This window comes from Apodemus sylvaticus, chromosome 11 (assembly GCF_947179515.1).
Source record: "Apodemus sylvaticus chromosome 11, mApoSyl1.1, whole genome shotgun sequence".
In the NCBI taxonomy this organism is placed as follows: domain Eukaryota; kingdom Metazoa; phylum Chordata; class Mammalia; order Rodentia; family Muridae; genus Apodemus; species Apodemus sylvaticus.
Genome location: NC_067482.1, coordinates 18,271,232 through 18,298,827, shown reverse-complemented (window position 1 = coordinate 18,298,827; position 27,596 = coordinate 18,271,232). Strand labels below are relative to the sequence as shown.

The window sequence follows — 27,596 nt, the reverse complement described above, 5'->3', positions numbered from 1 at the left end:
CCACTAAAAATCAGGGACTAGACAAAGCTCTCTCCATATCTTTTCAATATAGTACTTGAAGTTCTAGCTAGAGCAGTTAGACAACAAAAGGAGGTCAAAAGGATACAAATTGGAAAGGAAGAAGTCAAAATATTACTATTTGCAGATGATATGATAGTATACTTAAGTGACCCCAAAAAATTCTACCAGAGAACTCCTAAACCTGATAAACAACTTCAGCAAAGTGGCTGGATATAAAATTAACTCAAACAAATCAGAATTAAGTTGGAATTTTTATGGGGATTGCAATGAAACTGTAGATTGCTTTAGGCAAGATGGCCATTTTTTCCCCTGCCAATCCATGAGCATGATAGATCTTTCCACCTTCTGAGATCTTCAATTTATTTCTTCAGAGACTTGAAGTGCTTGTCATACAGATCTTTCACTTGCTTGGTTAGAGTCACACCAAGGTATTTTATATTATTTGTGGCTATTGTGAAGGGTGTCATTTCCCTAATTTCTTTCCCAGCCTCTTTATCTTTTGAGTATAGGAAGACTACTGATTTGTGGTCCTTGAATCTAGTCAGAAAACTTATTCTGTCTACTGTCTATTGACAATATTGTCTGACACTTCCATTATGAAGAAAATAGAACCCAGAACCTACACCTGAGTAGAATTTGGGGCCCATAATTCTCCCCAGCAACCTTTGTATCACCTAGTAGTATAGTTGCTATTATACAGGAAGGAAGTATTTTCTGTTCAGTCATTAACCTTATTTCTCCAAGTCATGCAACCAAAGTATAGGCTATCTTAAGCTATAAGATTTAACATTCACTTCTGCAATGAAGCCAATAACAATAGCCTTTATTGGATTGGGAGCATTTAGGTTCCTCCATGGCTAACACCTGAAGAGATGGCCAACCCTTTGCACTGGGGTTTGTAATAACCAATCTTGTTGCTTTAGGAAATGTTTAGTTTTAATTTTTTTTGATATTCACACACCAGAGATACTGTGGATTTTTTCAGTCATCTTGACAGTTAGCATCTGTGTCTCACCTAACTCCCGATATATATATATATATATATATATATATATATATATATATATAATCAATTGTATTCTGCATATAAAGAAAGGTTTTGGCAGAGGAAAAGCAGGATGACAACACAAAGCCCTGGGTCACTATCCCACACTGAATAGGGGTTGTGAAGATAACCTTGGTGAAGTACTCTGAAAGTCCATTGGCATTTATTCTGTGCAGGTGTCAGATGGAATTGAATAGTTAAGGAATACAGAAAAGAAATATCTGAATCTTCTAATATCATACAAGAAGATCTCATCACTTTCATCAACTGTTCAGTAAAAAGAGAAACTTTAAACTCTGTAGTGTGAATGAGGGGAACTACTTTACTTAGTCTCTGTAGTGGATGGCTACTGTACCTCCGGCCCTCCCAGGAGCCATCCAGCTTTTCACTGGCCATACAGACTGTTGAAAGGTCTGTGGGCTGGAGGAATAATCTCTGTTTTGACTCCGTGATGTTTTCATAATTTTGTCATATCCTCTAGGCAGTCTACAGTGTTTGATATTCTCCACTCTACTAGGAGTTGATTTTGATTTTTCCAACTACACATGACTGCTTTCACAGTTCGAATCCTTCAGAGAAACTCTCCAATGGCATCCCAGTGATATACTCCCACCCTTAAAGTCTCTTTGTAGTGGAGAAATATATATCCTCCACCACTGAGGAAGGAATAGCCTACCCCTAAGAAAAGCTTAATTCTTTCGAACTATATTGTTTTATATTTATGTCCATCAATTGTTTTTTTTTCCAACCTGACATCCATTGGATCCATAGAAACAAAGACATACTTGATTCTACAGCACCCACCTGAGCCAAAATACTTTATAACATTAATTAAAATAATAAATCTACAATTTAATATGGGGCTTTTAGTCACCTGGATTGAACCTCCCTTTAAGAGACTGCTAGCCGATTCTGCTAAAGAAGTACCTGGGGGAGGTTCCAACTTCTTGAGACCTCTGCCTTCCACAGTGGGATGTGGAGGTGGTTAGTGGGGACCAACTGCACCTCTAGTCTATATTTACCTATTTTTTTCACGAAGAAGAACCAGTTCACATGCTAAATCTATCTCTCTGTAGGAAACTATCTCTCTGCAGGAAACTATCTCTCTGTAGGAAACTATCTCTCTGTAGGAAATATGTGACCTCTCTTAAAGTCTCCCTGACTTTACAAAAGAACATGCATCAGACTCACCAAAGTCACCAAAGTTCCATTGTAGCCCAAGGTCCCTGATAAATCAACCTTTTTTTCCCCCCAACTTTTGGGAGGAAAGTTATTTAGTACAGTGAACTGGCTATCAAAAAACACTTTTGTTTTGTTTTTTTTTTAATCATCATTCATAATATTTTTTATTGTTCTTTCCTGTTCAACTCCTTCAATGGCCTCCAAGCCTTTGGATCCAAGGACAGGCTCTTCAGCACATATAAAGCTTGTACTCTTTTCTTTGTACACAGACAACTGCAAGAACTGGGAAGGTGGCATCTCATCCCCTCTCGCACAAGCAAATTCCCAGTGGAGAGCTGTATAGTCCTTAGACACCTTCGTCATTACACATGGCAGTGGCCGCATAGTCTCTGAGGTGGCCTGTTCACACCACCATCCCTTCTGTATTACTCTTGTGTGCCAAGATAATTGCTCTGACCTTTTACCTGTTTTTGATTATGTCCGTACTCACTCTGCAGACTTGACTCATCAAGCAGGCAGGTGCCTCCATGGGACATGGAGAACAACAGTCTCATTAGGATCCCGCTTTCATGGAATCCCCACCAAGGCTTTCCTTCTGGAGAGAGGATTCAGCCTCAGTTATATGTCTTGGCACACATCATATGTACTATACAATTCTGACATAGCAAGAAGGCACACTATTTCTGCACTACAAGATATTCCAAAGTATTCTGAACAATGTGACTGCCTAAACAAACACTAAAATTGACACCATCTACTGGTATATCAATGCGGATCACGGTGATCTCACAAGGCCCCACCCCTAACTACAGAGCTTAGGGCTATAAGTATAGCTGACTTCAGTCTCCTAAACCTCCCTTCAGTTTGTTATATGTGTTATAGATCCAGGAGCAGCTTTGGTCTTTGTTCTTCACTAGTCATGGACTTATGCTAATCTGCTTGGAGTAGCAACCCTTTATCAAGTGTTTTCACTTCAAAAACACGTTTGAGCACATACTGTGTGGCTCCTGCTATGCTAGCTGTATTATGTCATAGAGATCAAATACATCAGATTTGGGGACGAGAGATTCGGGCTTGGATCTCTCAGTGCAGGAAATATGTGGCCTACAGAAAGCTACTTCATGGCTTGGTTTCCTGTGTGAGACAGTATTGAAAATAGCCTTACAGGGCTTTATGATGATGACAGGAATCAAATCAATTAAATGTTTAGAACAGGAACTCATAAATATTATCTAAACTGCATGATGACATCTACTTAAACAGATTCTTTCCAGTAATGTGAAGGCATTACAGTAATATGAATGTGAACTCAAGCTACTGGTTTCAGAATCAACAGTAAATTATGAATTACTTCATAGTATAGTAAATAAACAGAACTGCATGATAGATAATATTATTTACTAAGTACATCCAGTGCATTTAAAATGTACCTTGGAAATAAGGGTGGTAAACAAACAGTTAGAACACACCCTGGTTCTATTTTTGTAACTTACTCCCATTTGGATACAGTTATTCTCACTCTTGGGAGCTCTTCAAGTACCTTTGCCTAAAGCTTTGATTTTAAATTAAAAGTTGTCACTACATGAGCTTGGCATGTTAATTTGACTTTGAAAAGTACATAAACTCATTCCAGTGGTAAGTATGAAAAAAAGACAATATAAGGAATATAAATTGGTTCAAAGAGTGTCTATGAAATAAAGATAATAATTCAGTGTTCTTGGTTTGTTTACAAGTACTTGCAATTCAGTTTATTCAGTGAACACTGAAAATGCACCATGCTTTGAGCATCATGAGACTGGAGGAAGAAAAGGCAGCCCCTGGCTGTCAGGAGCTGGCATTGCTGACTAAGTCTTTATGTTCTACTACTAAGAACATTTTCTCTTACCATTAATACCATGCAAGGCCACTTAAAGCAATGGAGGATTATGGCAAAAGCAAGATCACCGTAAGTATGACTGTACATAGATGAACAGAACCACAGTTCAAACCACAACTTACCAAACACCCATTTACCTGACATACAGGTGGCCGATGGTTCTTAATTACCACAGCTATAGCCTGTCTCAATCTATAGGATTTGGTAAGAGACTTGCCAGTCTCATAGCATCCAATCATAAGCAAAGGCCCACTTTCTTAAACTCCCTTCAGGCTGCCAAGCACAAGATCAAATGCTCCATGTCTTTCCTTACAGGCTCTCACAAGACACCTATGGTTTCCCACAGAGTCTTTCTTGATGCTACTTTTAGGACATTGGTTACAGGGGGCATATCACAGGATACAACATAGACTACTGGCTACTAGACTGTCTGGCATTGACCTCAGTGACACTAATTATAAAACCTAAAATAACGGCATTCGAAAGGTAGAAGTTTTCTCTTATGGAAGACAAGTCTAGAGGTAAAATATGTATTTACATACAGCTGGAGTGTCTTTTTCAAAATTCCAGCTCATTGCTTATTTTCCACAAAACTAACCTGGGTGTATCAGATTGAGGGTCAGTGCATAGCCTAACACGACTCCTGGAGATTCAGCCAAGTGTTCGTATGGTAGGCAGCTGAAAGGATTGGAGGGAGAAGACAACAGTAATGGTCCCACACCTTCACTGGTATGCTCCAACAGACCTTTTGAGAAATCACACCACCAATTTGTTTGTCAAGGCCCAGACATGTCATTTACAGTATTTTGTCACTCTGGCCACCATCAACTTCAAGGAAGTCTGGAGAATGTAATGTTAGCTGAGTCCCTTGCCAGTGGGCATAATCCTGGGACTTGATTACTAAGGAAAGAGATAAAACAGATGCTTAAGAGGTGAGCACACAATGACTGACTAGGTAATTAGTACAGATATGAAAAACAAAGAAAGAAACAAACAAACCTCACTTTTCCTTTTATGACAAAAACATAACCAGTACCAAAAGACTATACTCAGAGCAGAAATGACCTGATTTTGTAGGTAGACGTCATGGCATGATGACATCACAGTTGGAAGCATCTGTACTGCTGAACAGGAACCATTGCATGGATGGGTGGTGCTTGAAGCAAGGATGGTGGGGGAATGCCAGCAATAAAGCTGTTTGAGTAGCTCCTCCTGCCTTCAGCATTCTGAATACCTGAGGATTCTTACAGACTTATTGTCTTAATTAGGGTTTTACAGACACTATGACCAAGGCAACTCTTAGAAGGACATTTAATTGGAGCTGGCTTACAGGTTCAGAGGTTTGGTCCAGTATCATCAAGGTGGGAACATGGGAACATCTAGGAGGCAACATCGTGCAGGAGGATCTGAGATTTCAACATCTTCTGAAGGTTGCTAGCAGAATACTGGCTTGCAGGGAACTAGGATGAGGGTCTTAAAGCCCATATCCTCAGTGACACACCTACTCTAATAGGGCCATACCTTCTTATAGTGCCACTCCCTGGGTCAAGCAAATACAAACCATAACATTCCACTCCCTTGGCCCCACAGACATGTTCAAACATGAGTCTATGGAGGTCATACCTACCCAGAGCATAATAAAAATACATTTAATCCAACTTCAAAAGTTCCCAAAGTCGATAGCAGTCTCAACAATGTTAAAAGTCCAAAGTTTAAAGACTCTTCTGACATTCATCCAATCATTTATCTGTAATTCCCTAAGCAAGGCAGGAAACCAGCTGGGGAAATTCCAAACTCTGCATCTTCCTGGCTGATATCAAAGCAGTCTTCAGATCTCCAACTTCTTTTTCATCTTTGTTGACTACAACAAAGTTCTCTCCCCTGGGCTGGTTCAATTCCCTGTTAGCAACTTTCCTCAGCAGATACCTCTTGGCTTTGGCGTCTTGAACATCTTGGGGCCTCCAAGTCAACTTCAATTTTACAGCTTCTAGTTCCAATGTCTGGGACCCACACATAATCTTCTAGTCTCCTCCAAAGTACTGGTGTCACTTCCCCAGCTCTGCCCTCTGTAGCACTCTAAGCTCAGGTTGATCCACTCCATTCCTGCTGCTGTTCTTGGTGATCATCCCATGGTACTGGCATCTCAAATATACTAGAGCCTTCTGCTGCAACTTGGATTCACCAATAGCCTCTCCAGGCTCTCTTCTTGGTGCCAAGACTCAACTCCTTTATATGATCCCTTAAGTCCTGGGCTGTCAACTACAACTGGGGCTGCACCTTTGCCAATGGCCTTCCATGGCTTCTCACAGTGCTAGGCCTCAGCTGTTCTTCATGATCCCTTCATGCCTTCAAAACCAGTAGCACCTTGGTGACTCTTACACATTACCAAGTACAGCAGCAGCATGAGGTACAACCTTGGCTATCTCTGGAACACAGGTTTTTTTTTGTACTGGGAAGTATACAGAAAACACTTCCCACAAGTTTCCACCTCAGTGATGCTGGTCTCTTAATCACTCTAACTTCTTGACTCCAGGAAACCAGCATCAATTGTCTCAGCAGTCTCTTCTGTTCTCTAAGGCCAGCCAAATGGTGAAAACTGCTGTGTTCTGCTCCTTGATGGAGCTGGAACATCCCCACCCCCAACCCCTGCCTTGTTCAACTTTATCAATGCTGGGACTAAGGTGTGCACAACACCTAGATTTAAGCTTTTCATCATCTAGAGCTTGCTCTGTCCCAGGTTGGCCTTGAACTCAGAGATCTATTTGGCTTTATGTTCAGGGTGTATACCACCATGCCTGGATCTAAATTTAGGTGGGTAGGATCTTGCCCCAAAGCCCTATTCTCTTAATATGCTATTTCCTAGAACATAGGATTCAGCTCCATTCCACTTCCTGGTGCCCCTTTAATATTTAAACCATATATTTTATATTTTTCCTTTCTAAGCTTGCTCTACTTGTTCAAAATGCTCTTCATGTGACTTAGCCAAAGAACAAAGTTTATGCTCAGTGTTTCTGAGACTTCCTTTGTCAATGCAATTAATATAAATCTCCTTACCTTAGCTTTCAGTAGTCTCCTTAGACAAGGGCAAAAAGCAGCCACATTCTTCACCAAAATACCACAAAAACAGTCTTTAAAAAAACATACAGAAATTCTTCTCCTTGGAAACTCCTTGGGCCAGGTCTGCACAGTTAAAATTACTCTCAACAACAAAGTCTTCCATATTCCTACTAGGATGTCCTATTTAGCTTCATTTAAAGCATTCTCTCAATTTCCAAATCTAAAGTCCCCAAATCCACATTCTTCCAAACAAAAGCATGGTCAGGCTTATTACAGCAATATCCCAGCCCCTGGTACCAACCTCTTTCTTAGTAAGGATGAACAGACACCACGACAGACACCATGACCAAGACAACTCTTATAAGGACAACATTTAATTGGGGCTGGTTTACAGGTTCAAAAGTGCAGTCCATTATTAAGGTTCCTGCATGGCAGCATCCAGGCAGATATGGTTCAGGAGAACCTGAGAGTTCTACATTCATCTGAAGGCTGCAAGCAGAAGACTGGCTTCCAGGCAGCTAGTATTGAGGGTTTTAAAGCCCACACCCACAGTGCCAAACCTACTCCAACAAGGCCGCACCTATTCCAATAGGGCCATATCTAATAGTGCCACTCCCTGGGACGAGCATATACAAACCGTAACACTTATATTTCACAACAAGCAGATATTCTATAGCTATAAAAAAAAATCTGTAATTTTACTTGTCTTATTCTAGAAATGCCCATTGGGAACGATTTCATTAAAATCTATAGTACTTTTTTTAGACTCAATATTAATAATAACAAAGTGTATTGGGTATTTGGAGTAACAATAAAACATCGGAGAGTAGTCCAAGTATTTTATACGCACTGTCCCATTTGAACCTCACAAGATCCCTCTGATTTGGACCCCGAATCTCATCTTCTGGAAGTAAAGAATCCATAGCCACAGAGCATTCAAGAGATTTGCCCTGGGAGAAAGGGAACACAGCTGTACTAACATCTGAATGCTGCAGGCTTGACCACACACTGCGTTCAGACAGTGACCACAAATGTGTGGACCACTATCTGGGTGGAAGAAGAGGAGGTAACACAAGAGGTCATTTTCCTCTCAAAATTGGGATTCTTAACTGAAATCACGTTAGGTCAGCCCACTTGGTAGGTCATCTTTGTCTGTTTTGAGTTTTAATCCCACACAAAAAAATAAAAGTAGACCTTGATCATTATTCAAATATTAGAACATATAGTGGAGTGATTTCTTAAGTGAAAGATATGCCTTATTTATATTTTTATGTATCCTTTCTGAATTTCTCTGTGTGTATCATATATATGCATATTGTACATATAAGTATTTATAAACATTGTTTCATATTTGTATGCTGCTTTTATATAACAGCTCTGATGAATATAATAAAATTCTTTAATGTCAGCTTTTACACATCTATTCCATACTCCTTTCTTTCCTAGTTTTACTCTTTAAAATACCCTATTTTTTAAATGTACAACTTATTTACACATTTATTTTCTCTTTCATTCTGAGGGTCTATCTATAAATATAGAAATAATGATATAGTTTTAATTTCACCCTGGGAAAATGTCATCAAAATTAATAATATCTATAAATGGCAATATTTTCAGGAAAATAAAAATAAATCCCACCTTTTGACTTAGTATTCCATAGGCACATCTTCAAAGATGTCCCAAATTGGGCAGATTGAGAAACATAGAGTATAATATAGTGCACCTACAAGCTATCCACTCTTTGCTCTCTGGAAACTGCTTCAAATCTTATAATACAGTTTTTATGCAAAGTAAAATTTTGAATCTCCCATTTTTATATTTCAATAAGTATGAACATGATTTTAATTATCTAGCTTATTTGAAATATTTGATAAAATTTATAATCCATTAAAATTGTTTAAAAGTTTTGTCAACTATTTAAGTAGAACTTCCATCATGGTCATGAAGACTAGCACAGTTCATGGACCAGAAAAACTTTGTCTGAAAATTCTCAAGGGTGGTACTTAAGAATCCTGAAATTTCTAGCAATTTGATATTAAGAAGTATCTTGTAGGACACTGCATATCTTCAGAAGTCACCAAGACTGGGATGGTGAGATGGTTGGTAAAACTAAGTAGTGCCACTTCTGATGGTCTGCATTTAATCTTCTAGACCCACATGCTGGAAGGATAGTAGATTCCCTAAACATGGTGTCAGACCTCCAGGTTGTAGCACATGAGACTACATGCATGGATGCATACAAACATGCATGTGTACACATACACATACAAACACACATTTATACAAATAAATGTAATAAAATTTGTTTAACTGAACAAAATTTAGGATTAGAGGTAGGAAACAAATCTAAGATTGAACTTCCAGAGAATGCAACTGCCAAGTTGACTTCATGATTTCATGTTCAAGATAAAACTACTTAGGAAGAATACTGAGTAGTACATGAGTACTTGCTGACTTCATAAACTGCCTCTGGATTCTACTTTTCCTTTCAGTTTTGTCAGCTAGCAGATGTCTGTTCTTATCATTATTGTCTCATGGTTTCTTAGCACATATTTAGGAAGTTTTCAGATGCCATTTCTATGATGGTGTAAACTGTTCCTACTTGAAGCCATTGGAATCATGGGAAAACAGTAAAATCTGGATACAGAAAGCATATGTGTGTGAAATGCACATAAATGATTAAAGAGATGATTTATATCCATACTGCAGAAATGTAGCAAATACAGGCCATTCAGGAAAGCACCTTAGATCTCTTATTGGACTTTTCCTCTTGTCACTTTTTAAGAGAAGCCCCAAGGAGCTGAAGGGGCTTGCAGTCCCACAGGAGGAACAACAATATGAGTCACCCAGTACTCCCAGAGCTCCCAGGAACAAAACCATCAGCCAAAGAGTACACATGAAGTTACCCATGGTTCCAGACACATTGGCAGCAGAGGATGGTCTTGTTAGACACCAAAGGGAGGAGAGGCCCTTGTTCCTGGAAAGACTTGATTCTGTAGTGTAGAGGAATACCAGGACAGGGAAGTGGGGGAGGGTTGATTGGGGAAGGGGAGATGGCTTATGGGATTTTCAGGGGAGGGGGAACCAGGAAATGGGACAACATTTGAAATGTAAATAAAGAATATATCTAATTTTTAAAAAAAAATAGAGAAAAGCTATTTAAGCCATCTATTAAGAAAAAAAATTAGGAGGCTTTCAGCAACTATGAATGATTGGTCATGACACAATACTAAATTGTGTGGTAAGTGGAGGGATAAAATTTAAAGAAAGAAGAAAAAGAAAGAAAGAAAGAAAGAAAGAAAGAAAGAAAGAAAGAAAGAAAGAAAGAAAGAAAGAAAGAAAGAAAGAAAGAAAGAAAGAAAAGAAAGAGAAAGGAAGGAAGGAAGGAAGGAAGGAAGAAAGAAAGAAAGAAAATTAAGAAAGAAAAAGAATACAAGAAACATGAAACCACTACAGAAAAGTCAAGTACATAAGAAGTGTTTTTAGGCAGTAAAAGTAAAAAGATGTACCAGGGGCTAGTCCAACATCCAGTTCCCCAAGGAAGGCAGCTGAGAGGATGAGGGTCAAAAGCTGTTTACTTTAGCCAGTTTAACTCTTTATCACTATTCAGGGACAAAAGCTGGTCCTGGCAATTTACTCCTGATGATAGCAGCAGGGGAAAGAAACTTAGTTGCTTGGGTCTTTTCTCTTTAACTGGCCAGGTTAGAGGCTTGAAGTTCCTTAACTCTCTGTGAGCTGGAGAGGGGGGGGGAGGGGCACACAGATACACTCATACTAGAAGAAGCTGAAGAAGGCTGTGTCACCACCTTATTGCTGGTCTTAGTTTTATACATTGTTGGGATAGTTGATCACATGGTTTTCTAAGCATTTTTACATTCCCTTAAGTTCATAATAAGTTTAAGGCAATGGTTCATGTCATAGATGCGTAAGACTTAAGGAGTGACAGCATGTTTGTCTACATGTCTTTCCATTAAAACTAGTACCTGACTAAACATTCATTATCTGCTACTAGCTCCATAAGATTATTATAAGTTTAAAGCAATACTTTTTATGTCATAAATTAGCATGGTTTTATCAAGAGACAAATCATCTTTGTTTCTTATTATTTTGAAGTCATACACTAGCCCCTTATTTATTTTTTGTCCTTGCATCTATAAAAATTTGCCCATTCCCAGTTTATGGACTTTAGTAACCAGAGAGTGGTTACTAAACCCATTCCTAACCTAGCTGAATTTTTTCCTTGATCATAAATTTGTTCTTAGCTTGCTTTCTTTTCCTAGAGCTATTAGCCTATGACGCATAAAGGTTTACAAAGCTCTATTTGCAGCTTTAATTCTATAGGGGACTTGAGATTACTTGTTTTTTTTTGTTTGTTTGTTTGTTTGTTTTTTCCAATTTTTTAAATTTGATATATTCTTTATTTACATTTCAAATGATCCCCCGTCCCCGAAAGTCCCATAAGCCCACTTCCCTCCCCTTGTTCTCTAATCCATCCCTTTCCACTTCCCTCTCCTGGTATTCCCCTATACTACTGCACTGAGCCTTTCCAGAACCAGGGGCCACTCCTTCCTTCTTCTTGGGCATCATTTTGATATGTGGATTGTGTCTTGGGTATGCCAAGCTTCTAGGCTAACATCCACTTATCAGTGAGTGCATACCATGAGTGTTCTTTTGAGACTGGGTTATCTCACTTAGGATGATATTCTCTAGTTCCATCCATTTGTCTAAGAATTTCATCAATTCATTGTTTCTAATGGTTGAATAATACTCCATTGTGTATATATACCACATTTTCTATATCCATTCCTCCACTGAGGGACATCTGGATTCTTTGCAGCTTCTGGCTATTATAAATAGGGCCGCTATGAACATAGTGGAGCATGTATCCTTATTACATGCTGGGGAATCCTCTGGGTACATTCCCAGGAGTGGTATAGTGGGGTCTCCAGAAGTATCATTACCAGCTTTCTGAGGACCCGCCAGACTGATTTCCAGAGTGGTTGTACCAGCTTGCAACCTTACCAGAGTGGAGGAGTGTTCCTCTTTCTCCACATCCTCGCCAGCACCTGTTTTCTCCTGAGTTTTTGATCTTAGCTATTCTGATTGGTATGAGGTGAAATCTCAGGGTTGTTTTGATTTGCATTTCCCGGATGACTAAGGATGTTGAACATTTCTTTGGGTGCTTCTCAGCCATTCGATATTCTTCGGGTGAAGATTCTTTGTTTAGCTCTGTACCCCATTTTTAAAAGGGTTATTTGGCTCTCTGGAGTTTACCTTCTTGAATTCTTTGTATATCTTGGATATAAGCCCTCTGCCAGATGTAGTGTTGGTAAAGATCTTTTCCCAATTTGTTGGTGGCTGTTATGTCCTTTTGACAATGACCTTTGCCTTACAGAAACTCTGTAATTTTATGAGGTCCCATTTGTCAATTCTTGATCTTAGAGCATACGCTATTGGTGTTCTGTTGAGGAAACTTTCCCCTATGCCCATGTCCTCAAGGGTCTTCCTCAGTTTCTTTTCTATTAGTTTCAGTGTGTCTGGTTTTATGTGGAGGTTCTTAATCCACTTGGACTTGAGCTCAGTATAAGGAGATAAGAATGGATCAATTTGCATTCTTTTGCATGCTGACCTCCAGTTGAACCAGCACCATTTGTTGAAAAGGATATCTTTTTTCCACTGGATGGTTGTAGCTCCCTTGTCAAAGATCAAGTGATCATAATTCTGTGGGTTAATTTACTTGTATGATGTATAATAAAATCATTATCAAGAATTATGAAGTCAGCAATTTGTGTACCAAGCATTACTACATGAGAGTACATCTTCGTATTTCTGCAGAACATCTTCCTAACAGTGTGTGCTGGTCCCCAGGAATTATTAGGTTATGCAATAGTGGCAGGAAAGACATATCAGCAGCAAGAAGAAATCCTGGGATAGATTTTCTGAGGACCCTGCATCTCAGAGCATACCATCACAGCCGTGTAAAAAAGCTCACTTGCTTGGCATGACAGCTTTTCCTAGATGACTCCCGACAAAGGATATGAACATTTAATGACTATAATTGTTAGATTGTAATTTGGGGGTAGGGGCAGGGTCTCATCATGTAGCTTTGGCAAACCTGGAACTCACTATGTAAACCAGACTGGCAAACTGGTCTGGAACTACAGAATCCTGCAGCCTCTGCCGTCTGAGTGCTGAGGTTAAAAGAACGGATCCAGCTTGACTTGTTCATTCTTGCAGAACCATATGCAAAGTGGATTTTTCCCCTCATAAGTTCAAAAACAATTTAGTGTAATGAAAAGGAACAGTATTGAATCATTTTTAGCATATTTCTGAGGTAAGCGTGTACCTTTCTCTTGCATAGATCACTTGTGGTCACAGTCAATGTTGGTTTCCTATTGAAATTTCTTTACCCTTCCCCTCTCTGTTTAGACAGAACTTGCATATGTGTGAGTATACAGCTTCTGCATTTAGAAAATTTGGCACACCCTTTGTATGCATGCCATTAGTGGACTCTTTCTTCATTACATATACATATTGGTTGTATCTTCCTTTACGTTTTCCACTCTCTGAGGCTGAATATTGAACCCATACACTGTAGGTGACTGATAGCCCTTACCTGCAGCCCTTATTTTTGTGCAATGTTTACTCAAGAAAAATTTCAGACTTTGCCAGCACTTGGACAGAGAGGAGAATTGAATGTAGGTTTTAAGGAGTTATCAGTCAGTCTAACAGCTCTATCTTCTACTACAACTAAAGAGAGCGTTTGTCTAGCAATGTTTAGAGAAACGGTGAATAGAAATTACTATCAAAATAAATGCCTTAAGTCCATTGCTTTAAACCCTTAGCTGTTTCGAAGTTCAGTTCAAGACCTACAGTGTTCAGTGTCCTCCATATTTCTTACTGGGTCTGTGCCTCTGGGCACCCACACTTACCGTGCAGCAGGATGATACCCCTATTCTAATTCTTCTATTACATAGAGCATTTTCCATTGCATTTAATAATAATCAAATTTACATCATTCATGTAAATTGACATAAATTGATGTAAATTTAATTTTTACATTCTGTTTCTCTGTGGCTTACCTATTGTCCCTTAACAAATGTCCTTAAATACAAGGACAGTAGGAATTACTCAAATTTCTAGACTTTATGCCCAGAGCAGTGCTCCATCCTCAAAATATATTTGAGTGAATGAGCAACATATAAAATTCAATTTTATGTGAATGTGGGTGTGGTATAAACTGACCACGTGACCTCCCCAAGATATGATTGAGAGGAAGGTTTTTATTGTAGATGTGAAGGGAGAGTACAGCCAGAGGCAGCTGAAAGAAGATAAATAAAGAAAGAAGATACATAAAGAAACAGATAAAGTAGGGAACTGAACTTTCCTGGTAGACTGAACTAGGCCATGAAGAGAGAGGTGGGGGTAGAAAGAGAGGTGAAGAGAAAGAGAGACTGCAGGCAAAGGAGACCAAGGCAGGGCAAGAGAGGACTAAGAGCGAAAGACAAAACAGAGACAGCATCACCGAAAATAGCAGGGTTATAGGAAGTATAAGAAGCAGGGGGTGGGACATCTGAAGGGAGAAGTTTAGGGTAAGGTACCCCAGAGACCAGAGCTGAGGGGAACCATGGACTTTGAAAAGTGCAGCAGATGCTTGTGATGGTCAGGGAGCCTGCAGGCCAGCATGCTCTCTGGTATGCTAATAGCCACCACAGATAACCTTTGTCCCTTCTGACAGAGATAAGGGACCTGGCTTCTTGGGTAGAGGAGAACTAGCTTTGCAGATTCCTGAGAGACACTGGCGTTTGTCCAACCCTCAGAATTTGGCCCTGATGGGTATTTGTATATTCTATTTTTTGTTGTGGTGGTTGTTTCCATTTAATCAAATTTCCTGTTCCATCCTTCCCCCCTCCCCCCACTTTCTAGTCTTTGATTTTTCAAAAGCACGACAAAGAAGATAGTTTATATAAATGTTAAGATGAACTACAAAGTTCAGGCAAGTAGTTCTTTACTTTGAGGAAACAGAAATGACATATTCTTTGGCCTGAATAAACTTCAAGTCCAAAAGTGAAAAATTAAAGAAGATGTAGGTGGAGCTAAGGAGTTTATTATATGGAATGTTACTTATGTTGGAGAATTGTGGTCACCTCTTCTGCTGACCCGTAAGAATGCTACTGAACCCTATCTGTACAAAGCCAGCACCAACTTTACAGACAAGCACATATATGGTATCATCCAGCAGAATCAAAGTGAACTTCTTTCAGTCCATCTGCAATGGGATTCAGATGGTAAACACTAATGAGAGTGGTTAGTTAGGAGCATCTGCCTTCCCATCCTCACCCTCTCTTCTGACTGTCCTTAAACATCACATAGCTTAAGGGAAACTGCAGGACATAGAAAGCTATTTCACTCGAATTTGTTGACATCAGTCCTAACTTTTTCAGCCCATATTGTAGAATGTAGAGTCCTACATTTACATAGGGTTGGTTTCCCACTCATGCTGTACTTCAGAATGTATGACACATCAGTGGGCACTGTGTGTGCTGCTGGTAAGACGCCATGGATACTCTCTGATGCATCATAAACTGCCCCAAATGTATACATGGGTAGTAGTACAAAGGTCACAGACTGACAATTCTGAAGGTGGTTACTTTACACGCCCCGTGTGAAGCTCTGGTCTTCAGTGTGCTTTTGCAGTAACCATAGTAACCCCAAGGACAGCCTGCACTAAATGCTCACAGCACATCAGTGTTTATCCTACCCCACTGTAGATCTGCTGCCATGTATCTATTTAACAAAAAGTAGATGTTTTATTCCTGTTGTCAGCATTCTGTCTAAACTCCACCCCATGGTTACCTGGCAACAGCCAGGTAGGTCTGACTCACTATAAAAGGGGCTGCTCGCCCCCTCCTCAATCTCTTGATCTCTTGTTCCTTTCCTGCTCTCTTGAGTTCTTGCTCCCTTGCTCTTTCCTTCCCCATTCGTTTCCCCCTCTCTCTACATGCTCATGGCCAGCCTCTACTTCTCTTCTCTCCTCTCCTCTCCTCTCCTCTCCTCTCCTCTCCTCTCCTCTCCTCTCCTCTCCTCTCCTCTCCTCTCCTCCCCTCCCCTCCCCTCCCCTCCCCTCCCCTCCCCTCCCCTCCTCCTCCTCTTCTTTTTCTCCCCCCTCTCTCTGTCTCTCTCTGTTTTTCTCTGTCTCTGTCTGTCTCTCTCTCTGTCTTTCTCTGCCTCTACTACCCTCTTAACTCCCCTCCTCTTGCCCTGAATAGACTCTATTCTATACTATAACGTCATGAGTGGCTGGTCCCTCAGGGGGAAGGGATGCCTTGGCATGGGCTCCACTGAGACATCCCCTTCCTCCACACCTCACCACACCCCCTTCATAGAACATAACCCTGGTTTTCTTTATATTTTTATAAACACATCACCTGTTTGGGGCCTTAAAATCTGGGTCTTAAAATCCTATCTAACATGTAGTAGAATTTATGTATCTAAACTTAGACTTATTCCAAGAACTAAACTATTCTGTCCTGTGACTAGGTTATATGGCAGACATGTAAATGATCCCTTCCCGGGTTTCATATCAGAAGTAACAAAGGTGTTCTCATGGAAACAGCCAACTTTTACTTCAAACAGAGAGCAAGTTGGTTCTGATGACAGGTATCCAACCCTGTATAGATCCTAAGAATAAGTAAGGGGCTGGAGATGTTTCAGTGCCTAAGAATACTGACTGCTCTTACAGAGGACCATCTTCAACCCCCACCACGTACATGGCAGCTCACAACTGTCTATATTCCCAGTTCCAGGGGGACTCAATACTCTCTTTTTTGGCCTCCGTAAGCACTAGGCACAGGGCACATATGTGATACACAAAAAGACATACAGACAAAATATGCATTCACAGAAAATAAAGTAACGATAAATGTAAGAAATTGGATAATTAAGAAAATAGGAAGTAAAGATCTAGCTGCATTCTGAGCACAGTCAAGTTATTGCACCTTGTAAATAAAACCAATATTTAGTGGCTCATTGAAAATTAAAAATTTGGTTAAAAGGAGTGTAAGAAAACAAGAATAGAATAGAAAGGAACAGAGTTAGGCCTGCAACAACAACAAAAATGAAACCTGTGAGACAAGGAATGTATGTAGCCCTGTAAGCAGACTGCCTAAGCTCTGTAGGCAAGACTGCATTGTTCTCAACTGTAAACACCTCATCCAGAAGAAGAAGGAAAAGAAGGAGGGGGGGGAGCAGTAGCAGGAGGAGGAGAAGTAGGGGGAGGAAGAGGAGGAGGAGGAGGAGGAGGAGGAGGAGGAGGTAGAGGTGGAGGAGGTGGAGGAGGAGGGAGAGGAGGAGGAGGAGGAGGAAGAAGAAGAAGAAGAAGAAGAAGAAGAAGAAGAAGAAGAAGAAGAAGAAGAAGAAGAAGAAGAAGAAGAAGAAGAAGAAGAAGAAGAAGAAGAAGAAGAAGAAGAAGAAGAAGAAAGGACAGAATGGACAGGGTTCCTCCCATCCCATCCCCGATGGGGAGCATGTTTGCCTTCATCCCCATTCCTGGCTACCCTAAATTGTACTTTCTTTCTATCCAAACTTTCTGCTCAGCAGTCCACCCAGTGCCCTTTCTTCTCCCCCCAGGGCTCTGTGTGATACCCACAGGCCAAATTTAACTGCAGTCTCCTTTCCCAGAGCACAATGAGTCAGTCCCTCTTATCTGGATTAGTAGACTTACTTCATCTCTTATGGCCCATACTCCTGGGCTCTTAACAAATGAGGAACTGCTCACGGAATCTCTCCCTTGGTGATTGCCCCTCAAAAGTAAAACACGGTTTACAGAAAATACCCCTTCACCAAACACTGAAGAGAAGTGAAGGCATGGTCTGGAACTTTTGTGTACTTTTCCCCCCAAAAGCCTACGCTTTTGTTCTAAGAGTTTAAAATGGTTCTCAGGTTTAGGACTAACACATGGAGACCAATATTTCTAAAACGGCTGACTGGAGCCCAATCAGGAAGAGGCATGGGTATCTCTAGAAAACAGCTTAGAGAAAGTGTGTCTTGTTTTAAGACAAAAGAAATCCCTTTCTGAGCTGCTGGAGCATGGAAGTTCAAAGAAATAACTGCCTTCCCTTCCTTTGGAGCTAAATATGCTCCTAACACTCATAACGGTGGGTGGCTTTTCCGTTTTTCCTTTCCTTTCCTTTCCTTTCCTTTCCTTTCTCCTTTCTCCTTTCTCCTTTCTCCTTTCTCCTTTCTCCTTTCTCCTTTCTCCTTTCTCCTTTCTCCTTTCTCCTTTCTCTTCTTTCTCCTTTCTCCTTTCTCTCTCTCTTTCTCTTTCTCTCCTTCCTTCCTTCCTTTCTCTTTCTTTGTTTCTTTGTTTCTTTCTTTTCTTTCTTTACTTTCTTTGTTTCTTTCTTTGTTTCTTTTCTTTCTTTGTTTCTCTGTTTCTTTGTTTCTTTGTTTCTTCCTTCCTTCCTTCCTTTCTTCCTTCCTTCCTTCCTTCCTTCCTTCCTTCCTTTCTTTCTTTCTTTCTTTCTTTCTTTCTTTCTTTCTTTCTTTCTTTCTTTCTTTCTTTCTTTCTTTCTTTCTTTCTTTCTTTCTTTCTTTCTTTCTTTGTTTCTTTCTTTCCTTCTTTCTTCTTGAGCCAGTCTTTCTGCTAGCCCAAATAGCCCCTCAAACTTGCTCCGTAGCTCTGTAGCCTGCATAGTCCTGGAAGTCAGGATCCTCTAGCCTGGGTACTAGAGTCCCAGATGTGTCCTCATAAGGGCTCTCTTTCAGGCTGGATTCTTCTTATTTGAACAGTAGAGGCCCCGCCCACCTAAATCATCTTGACCCCTTTCCCTCTCTATGTACGACACTTTCTTCCGCCCAGCAACCCTCCTCTTCTTAAAGGCCAGTTTAGCCCTCAATCTCTTTATCAGAGCGGCAAAAGGCAGATTTCAGAGACAAACTAATTGAATCAAATCTGCATGGCATGTGTGCTTGCCTAATGTGTTAATTCATTCTCTCTGCTTTTTACATCTGTCTTTTATTGGCTCATAAAATGGGGGAGCACACTTATCCCCAGCCACGCATTCTTGGTCTCATTATACAGCCCAGGTCGACTTCTCCCTGCAACCTCTACTTCAGTCTCCTAAGTGCCCCTGTCTGGCCAGGTCCAGCTAAAATCTTAAGGGTCATATTCGACACTAGTAAAAAGACCAGCAATTATGGCGGAGAGGAAGGCCCCAGGAAGGGTGTCTAATTGATAGCTGGGCCATTAGGAGTCCTTTAGTGTCCAGGTGGGGGGAAAAAGCTCTAGGCCTTGGACAGGGCGTTTGATTGACATTCCCACCCTTTGGAGTCTTTTAGAGCCCAGGTAGGGAAAGGGTCCTAGGTTGGCTGCCCTACAAATCCAAACAGCTTCTCTTGTCCAGGCGCTGTCCCTTCTCAGTTAAGTCGCTTCCTTTATCCTCCTCAAAGTCTTCTGCTAACATCTCTAAGTCACAGTTGCTCTTAAAGCTCTTACATACATCCTAACATGGACTTTAGTACTTAATCTCCTGGCTGCTGCTGTCCTGTTAATGTGTATGTTGAGGATTTCTTTGGGCTGTCAGCTCCCCAGCACCACTCCAACTTAAAACATAACATGAGTGGAAAAGTTTCTCCCCGAGTTAACGGGACTCGATTCCCACTTCCTCCCTCGTCAGCTGGCTTTTGGGGGTAGTAACCTCCAGCCTCCACCCAGGGCCGGGCCGTGACGTCATGGGTGGTGGCTCAGGCCTGTCTATAAAGCAGCAGGTGCTCGCCGCACCCTCCGTCCCGCTCGCTTTGCTCCTTTCTGACCGCGGTCGCCGCCCAACATCTCGAGCCGAGCTCGAAGCGCTGGCCGCTCCAGCCGCCCGGAGCCCGGCGGGCTGGGCTTCCCCGCGCCGGTGCTCGCCCGCTGCTCCGCGGTTCCGCTGCTCCCGCCGCCGGCCCGCGGAACCAATGAGAACTCTGCTGCTACCTCGGGCGCTCTCTGTGCTTTCGCTGCTGGTCTTAGGCTCAGGTGAGCACCGCCGTCTCCAGCAGCAGCCCGGGCTGTCGCCCCTTGAATGCTGCTGCCCTCTTGACACCCCCAAATTTGTCTGGCAGGGAAGCGGCTTACCTTAGCTCGCACCCCTGAAATTGCTTATGCTAGGAGGGCGAGAGAAGCAAACAAGAGTCTCTAGCTTGAACCAGGGACCAGCTAGCTGATGGAGACCTAAGAGGTCCTTTTAACCCAATCTTTCCTTTGATAGCTAAGGAAACTGAGGTCCAGGCAGGTGAAGTAATTTCCACGAAAGTAGTTAATCCAGAAAGATTTGAAGGAGGGTTCTTTGCCTTCTGTCGCCATTCTTCTAGTGATTTTAATTTTAACCTTCCTAAACAACACTCAAAGTGTCCAGACACACACACACACACACACACACACACACACACACACACATATAATTTTATATTATATATGAAACCGGGTGCCAAACTTTTTCTCTATGTGATAATAATGGATAAAGATGGTGAAAATCATTGCTCTTAGCCACTATTGACATTACTCTTTGCATCTTATGTACAGATTCAACAGTGGCAAACAAGTGTTAAAATGTATCAGCACCGGTTAAAAAGGAGTCAGGAAAGCTTTGGAACAAGCGCACCCACTTTAGACCTGAAGGGAGAGGCTACTTAGGCATTGCCTGTTAGGTGATTGTGCCGGATTGCCTTAGCAGGGCTTAGTAAATAGTGGAAATTAATGTAGGCTATCTGTGGAAAAGGAAACCCAGATAAAAGAAACTCTGTAATTGGGCAGCTGAGTTTGCTTCTTGGCGGACTGTGAAGCTGCTTTTATGAGCGACTCAGTCCAAAAAAAAAAAAAAATGCCCAACACCCAATAGCACACTAGCACACTAGCGAGCTTTGATATGAGGAGACAGGCATTCTACACAGCAGTGCTCACTTAGTGAGACAAAAGCACCGGACTCATCTCTTCTTACTCTCTCCTTCCCTGCAGGCCATTATGCAGCTGCCTCGGAGCTCAATGACACCAGCTCTAGGAACGGAGAAGCCCTTTCCGGGGACCACAGTGCCGGTGGAGTTGCGGTTTCTGTGGGAAGTGAGGTTTCGACCATAAGCGAAATGCCTTCTGGCAGTGAACTCTCCACAGGGGACTATGACTACCCGGAGGAGTATGAGAACGAACCACAAATATCCGGCTACATTATAGATGATTCAGTCAGAGGTGAGTGGAGGACGCTAAGAAAGTGTTGTCTATGAGACAGCCTTTTATCTCAGCCAAGTGACTTCAGAAGGCGCTTTTCTGAAGGCTTGGTAGGCGTGGCTACTGAATGTCCTCTGAAGAGCCATGTGGAAGGAGGTTGCATCCTGTAGGTCCAAGGCATTAATCAAAATCGTATGTGCATGTTTAGTGTCTGCAACTCTGGTAAGTAGACATAATTGTGCTCATTTTACACAATAACTGAAGCTCAGAAAGGTGCCCTCCTCCACCCCCCACCCCCAGCAAGCAGCTGAATCAAAATCAGCACCTTAATCTGCTTGGTTCCAGGGCCTATGGTCTTTCCCAATATGCTACATGATCTCCATTCTGGGAGCGTTTGTGTTTCCCCTTCCCCCACACACTGCATCCTAACACAAATAAGGAGTCAGAAGGGATAACGATGAACTCCAGAAATGTTAAAGATGTATGTGTGGATTTTATTTTATCTAAATTACTGATCCCTGCTTGTAGTAGTAGTAGTAGTTGTTGTTGTTGTTGTTTTTCCTTTTGCTTTTATCAAAAATGTTTTAATATCTTTTCTTTTAACTGAGAGAGAGATAGAAGCTCACCAGCCTCATTTTACTTTGCCATTTAGAGAGAAGAAGAGGCCATTGATAAGTCAGATCTGAGCAGGGCAAGGTGATTTCAGAGTTCTTTAAGGTCCTTTAAGACCATCCTAGCAGCTTCCCTGACTCCTGCTCCTCCATTGGAGTCTCCCAGAGCTGAGGAGGAGTGAAGAGGGGACTGGGGCAGAGACAGGGATAAACCTCAGTGAGCATTCTACACCAACACCTTGCTTCTCAATCATTTTGGTTTTTGTTTATTTTTTATTTTTTTAATATTTGCAGTAGGAAAGGGGATTAGACTGGACCATCAAGTCATCCAGCAGCTTGTTAAAGACAAGCTAAGTTATTAACAGTTCTGGAGGCCGACTCCTGGAGCCAGTGGCTAGCACTTAGAACTGCCTTGAAGCCTGTTAAGCGGAGAAGGCTGCTGGAGGAGCACCTTCGAAAGGCTGTTTGCTTGGAAAGGCTGTTTGCTTGAATACCCAGGGGAGTCTTTTCTGTTGCAACACTCAGCACAGTGACTATTATTTGGCTTGGACTTCTAATCTACCTGATAAAATGTAGTGATACGCATTTAAAACAATTCTCCTCAAGGACTTATTCTAACTTGCACTTTATACTAATCAAAGGAATGTTTCTGTCTAAATACTGCATGGCCACCTATTTAACATTACTTCTCATTTAGCTTTAGCTAATTCACTTAAAGCAAACTCCTGAAACATTCCTAATATTTATCCTTTTCTTAAGACATGTCTTTGACACCCCCATAAGCCTTCCATTAACATGTCTCTTGTGTTCTGTTCAACGGGGGCTAGCAAAACCTTTGGGACTAGTGGTGTGGTCTCTGTTTGCTAAATACTTTGCCATACACACCTAGCCAAGGATCAGCACAACAAAAAGCACCTTCTCCTCCCTGCCTTTAGCATGTAATTAGCCACACCTTTCATAGTCCTAAGACTCCAGATCTGATAAGTGGAGGTGACTGTCTGAGGCATCAAGGACAAATACTTCAACGCTATTTTAAATAGACTGAATACAACAATGAGCCCCCCCCAAGGTATTCATTGTTGTTATTAATATTATTAAGTATTTTCCAGCCTTCTCCAACCTCAAGCGGTACCCACTAACTTCCAGCTTAAGACAGTGAGCCTGAGACGTGTGTGGGCAAGCAAAATCAGATTTGCAGAATCACACCACAATCTTAATGGCATTGTCCTTCTTCAAGAGACAATGATAGAATGGAAAAACAAACAAATAAAACCAGCTTAAACATGTCAGCGCTGTGGGTTCCAGCTGCTCGTCCTAGGATGTGAGTCTTGTCTTCACCGAACTACATATTTACCTCCCTATCATGTGAGGTCCAGTAGTACATCTCACTATGGGCACACATAGGTAAAAGAATTCAAGTGGCACGCAACAGAGATTACTACGTACAGCTGACGGCAGGGCTATTCTTCGCAGGTTTATCATGTGTGTGTTGCTTTAAATAATAAGGCCAAAGTCGTTCTGGGTGCTGTGATTTCTGTGTCTCATGTGGCCCAAATCACTTTGAAGTTGAAAAGAGCATATTGACAGAAGAGCCAACCTTAACTTATCAAACTTCCTCTCTCTCCAGTTGAACAGGTGATTAAGCCCAAGAAAACCAAGACAGAAGGAGAGAAGTCTACAGAAAAACCCAAGAAAAAGAAAAAGGGGGGCAAAAGTGGGAAAGGCAGAAGAAATAAGAAGAAGAAAAGGAATCCATGTGCTACCGAGTTTCAGAACTTCTGCATCCATGGCGAATGCCAGTACATCGAGAACCTGGAGGTGGTGACATGCAAGTAAGTTTGTTTCCATTGTCACATCTGAAAATGCCACATATAGAAAGCCATTGACTTTTCCAGTGTGTAAACCAAGGGCTTCATGGGCCAGCATTATGTTTGTATAGCCTACTAAAATGTAAGCACATACATCTAGAAAAAAAATTCTTAGCATGACGGATGTAACAAGTAGCTTTTTGACTACTGGTGCACAGTATCATTTTATTATATATAATATATCTATGCACATGTACATACATGTGCCTGTACATATATTTGAAGCCTTTAAAAAAGCCTTAAAGTATTTATCACACAACCTTTTATGTTGCTCTAATGTCCCCAAGCCCTCTCAACCTGCTAAAACTAAACTAAATGATGGAGGACTATATTGACTGTGACACCAGGCGTCAAAGTCATCAATTGGTCCTAAAAGAACAAGAAGCATGAGTCATAGTGTCTTCTGGGAATATCACATTCACACTCAAACTCATCACAACTTGTTCTTAAAGACCTTTAGCTAGAATGCATTCCATGTCTCATGACTTCGCAGAGTATGGCCTCTCTACACTAAATTAAGCGACTGTATCATTAGGTAGTAAGCTTGAGAGGCAGAGAACCTTTTCAACAATTGTGTTTATGAAATGTGGTGTTACAGATGTGATTATGAGTACTTCGGTGAACGGTGTGGAGAAAAATCCATGAAGACTCACAGTGAGGATGACAACGACCTCTCCAGGATTGCAGTGGTAGCTGTAATCATCTTTGCCTCTGTAGTAATCCTCACAGCTATTGGTGTCCTTGTCACAGTGCAGTAAGTACAGTACAACCTAAGACCTGAACCCTTGTCAGAATTCCTGCTGTCATATTTTACATGAGTTATTTTGTGGCAAGTGACCCATGAGCAGAATAGAATCAAACTTTGCATTACTTTGACTACCTGCCATCTTACAGAATTAGAACGTTTTTAGCTTAAAAATTGATATTTTGATTACCTGTTATATTTTTGATGATGGCTGTTTGTGAAACTCAGAAGCACTGGGTATCATCTATGAATATTTTGAAAGGTAAGTATAAAGTTTCTGAGATGCTAACTAGGGTCATATTAAGTTACATCCCCAAATATACAAACAAATCTCAAAGGTCTTCAAATTAGCAGCCAAGGAAAAACCTGTGACTTCTCACAGAACAAGGCAAAATTCTGGCTTGTAATTCCAACGCTTGGCACTCATAGGCTTACAGTTTGGAGTAAGCCTATTTTTTGTCTTTATCGGGTGTAATAGTGTGGGAACTTATTGAGAAACAAAGCGAAACATTTCCTCCCAATGGCATAGCGTAGGCTGCCATGACAAACGCTGTTACTGTGGTCCTCCCACAGCATCTTCCCTGGGCAACGGCAGATCTCACGCCTCGCTTCGGGACCAAAGAATGCCCACACTCCACTGTTCTAGGTCACAGGCACAGGAGGATGGCATTGTCTGTCAGACAGAAGCCACTGGATAGGGGAAGCTGGAGGAGGACCTGCATTGTTCCCTGATGACTCACAGGACTAGGGCTTGGGAAAAGCAGTGGGTTCATTATTCTAATTTTAGGTCTTGGTAAATTACTTTAACAACAGGATTGTGTACTCGATCCATCACATCCATCAAGGCTGTTCTTCAGGATACAGGAGTTATCTCCTGCTATTGTTTATTGTTATCTTAAATTCAAATCAGAAGGGCGATCAAAATGACACATAAAAGCTGTTTTTTTATGCACATGAAGTTAGGCTTGCAGCTTAAATTTGTTTTGCACACCTGGAATGTCTTCTAGTGCCTCAAGGCAGGGATGCAAATACATTTAGGAAAGGCAAAAACCTCTATAAACTCTTCTTATTTGGCATAGAAAGTTAGAGCTAAAGATGTTTTATAAGGATAGAACTTATAGTTTATTTTCCTATTTCCTTGGGAGGGTGTTGAACGTCTATCGTTTTATGTTGCCATTCCGTTTTCTTTGTGGCAGTACTAGGAATTGAACTCAGAACTTCACACATGTTGGCCAAGTACTCTTTGGCTGAGCAACATCTTTAGCCGTTTTTACTTTTGGGGACAGGATCCAAATTGCTCAAGCTCTCCCCAAATGTTGATCTTCCTGTCTTAGCCTCTTGACTAGCTGAGATTGTTGACCTGTGCTACTAGGCCCAGCTCAATTCTCTCACTTTTAAGAAGTGATTTTCTCTCTGTTTACTCTCAAGTTCTTATTATATTCAAAATATAATCAACACTCATCTTAGACCACAATTACTGAATTTTTTTCATAATTGAAGTGAATATTATTCTTTAAAATTGCCGAAGTTCTTTGATATTTAATGGTAGTATGTGGTAGAATCATGCAGGATTTACTGAAAGTAATATACAATGTCCTTCAAAATTTAAACTCTGGAGTTTTAAAAATCAACTGCAACAATAAATAAAATTAAAAGGAAGCCTTTAAATTTGAAAATACATAAAACACAAGTCTTTTCTTAAGCAGTTGTTAAACATTTTAATAATATACAACCATTTAGTTTTAAATCATTATACCATTCATAAAAATTTTAAACCATTTTTATGAATTCACTTATATGTGACGGGTGCTTCTACCTTCAATGATTAACTCCTCAAGAACAATGACAAAAGGCATTCCAGTTCTACACCGTGTGAGAATTTTCAATTTTAATACGTATTTACATTTTTCAGTTTTTAGAGATGTGTTTATATAGTGGCAACATCAATGTCCTCCTGAAAACGAAATAATGGCAACATTTAACAGTTAGGCTTAAGTTTTGGTTCAGAGTTTCAGGAGGAAAGTCCCTGTGGGTCATGAAAACCCCCGCTGCACAGGTGGGTAGGACTTGCTAACCGTGGAATTCTGTGTTCTGCAAAGGCTTCAGAAACGATGCTTCAGGGACTATGAAGGAGAAGCGGAAGAAAGAAGGAGGCTCCGACAAGAAAATGGGAATGCGCATGTCGTAGCCTAGCTGTGGAAAATGCAGGTCTGGCCTTTAAATTTCATTTTTCAGTTAGATATTATAATTTTGAAAGCAAAAAGAAAACCGCTTATCTCAAGGCAAAGAAAGAATCCATTCTTAATAATGAGTGCCCATGAATGCCTGTTTTAAGTAAGATTGACTTTGGTCTTGTAGAGGGAGTAGGTATGGGGAAGTCCAGTCCTGCTCTCAAAGAACATAATTCGTAATGGAGGTAGGAAACCATAAGGCATCAAAGTGTTGAGGATGGTCAAACAGAAGCAATAAAAGAAGAACTGATGGGCCCTGGGGGAAACACTCCATAAACAGGAGAGTTGGTGGGACCCGCTCAGGAGCTAGAAAGGTCATGCTCCCAAAATGGAGGCCAGGAGAGCGATCATGAGGAAAGATTGGCAATAGGGAGAGGTGAACAGGTCATTTTAGAAACAGAAATGGCTGGGTTCCAGTGACTGACTGTTGGATAAGATACGGTAATAATGATAGGGTGTGCTCACAGGGTAGAGGGACAAGGTTAGCCTATTACATGAAGAAAAAAACAAGGAAGTGAGACAAAAATTTGATTGTTCCTTTAATCAAAGGAAGGGGCACACATTTGAGAGTGGTCTGGTAAAAAGCTGCAGTTTTATTTTTAAGTAGGAAGAGCTAAATGTGTTTTAGGTAAAAGGTACATAGTAATGAGTTAATGAAGAGGACTCCATAGGAAGAGGGTTCTCCAGAGATGGCTACAATGAAAATCGGTCCTGTCAAAAAAATTCATATCCTTACACATTTAGGAAAGATGTATCC

General features: G+C 41.0%; 1 protein-coding gene across 1 annotated transcript; it reads left to right on the top strand.

Moving 5' to 3' along the window:
• The first annotated feature begins 20,138 nt into the window (after nucleotides 1-20,138).
• On the top strand, nucleotides 20,139-26,801 carry Areg (amphiregulin). Its single transcript, XM_052198036.1, has 5 exons — nucleotides 20,139-20,199; nucleotides 21,178-21,405; nucleotides 23,623-23,827; nucleotides 24,462-24,617; nucleotides 26,708-26,801. Exons 1-5 carry the CDS (start codon nucleotides 20,139-20,141, stop codon nucleotides 26,799-26,801), a joined length of 744 nt encoding a protein of 247 aa, XP_052053996.1.
• Nucleotides 26,802-27,596: the final 795 nt, after the last annotated feature.

What these genes read in the sequence shown, in the direction of transcription:
- Areg (XM_052198036.1), top strand. Translation starts at nt 20,139, where the DNA reads ATGAGAACTCTGCTGCTACCTCGGGCGCTCTCTGTGCTTTCGCTGCTG. An exon ending in GCTGCTGGTCTTAGGCTCAG is followed by an intron (nt 20,200 to 21,177) that starts GTGAGCACCGCC and finishes CCTTCCCTGCAG; the next exon opens with GCCATTATGCAGCTGCCTCG. An exon ending in GGTGTCCTTGTCACAGTGCA is followed by an intron (nt 24,618 to 26,707) that starts GTAAGTACAGTA and finishes TGTTCTGCAAAG; the next exon opens with GCTTCAGAAACGATGCTTCA.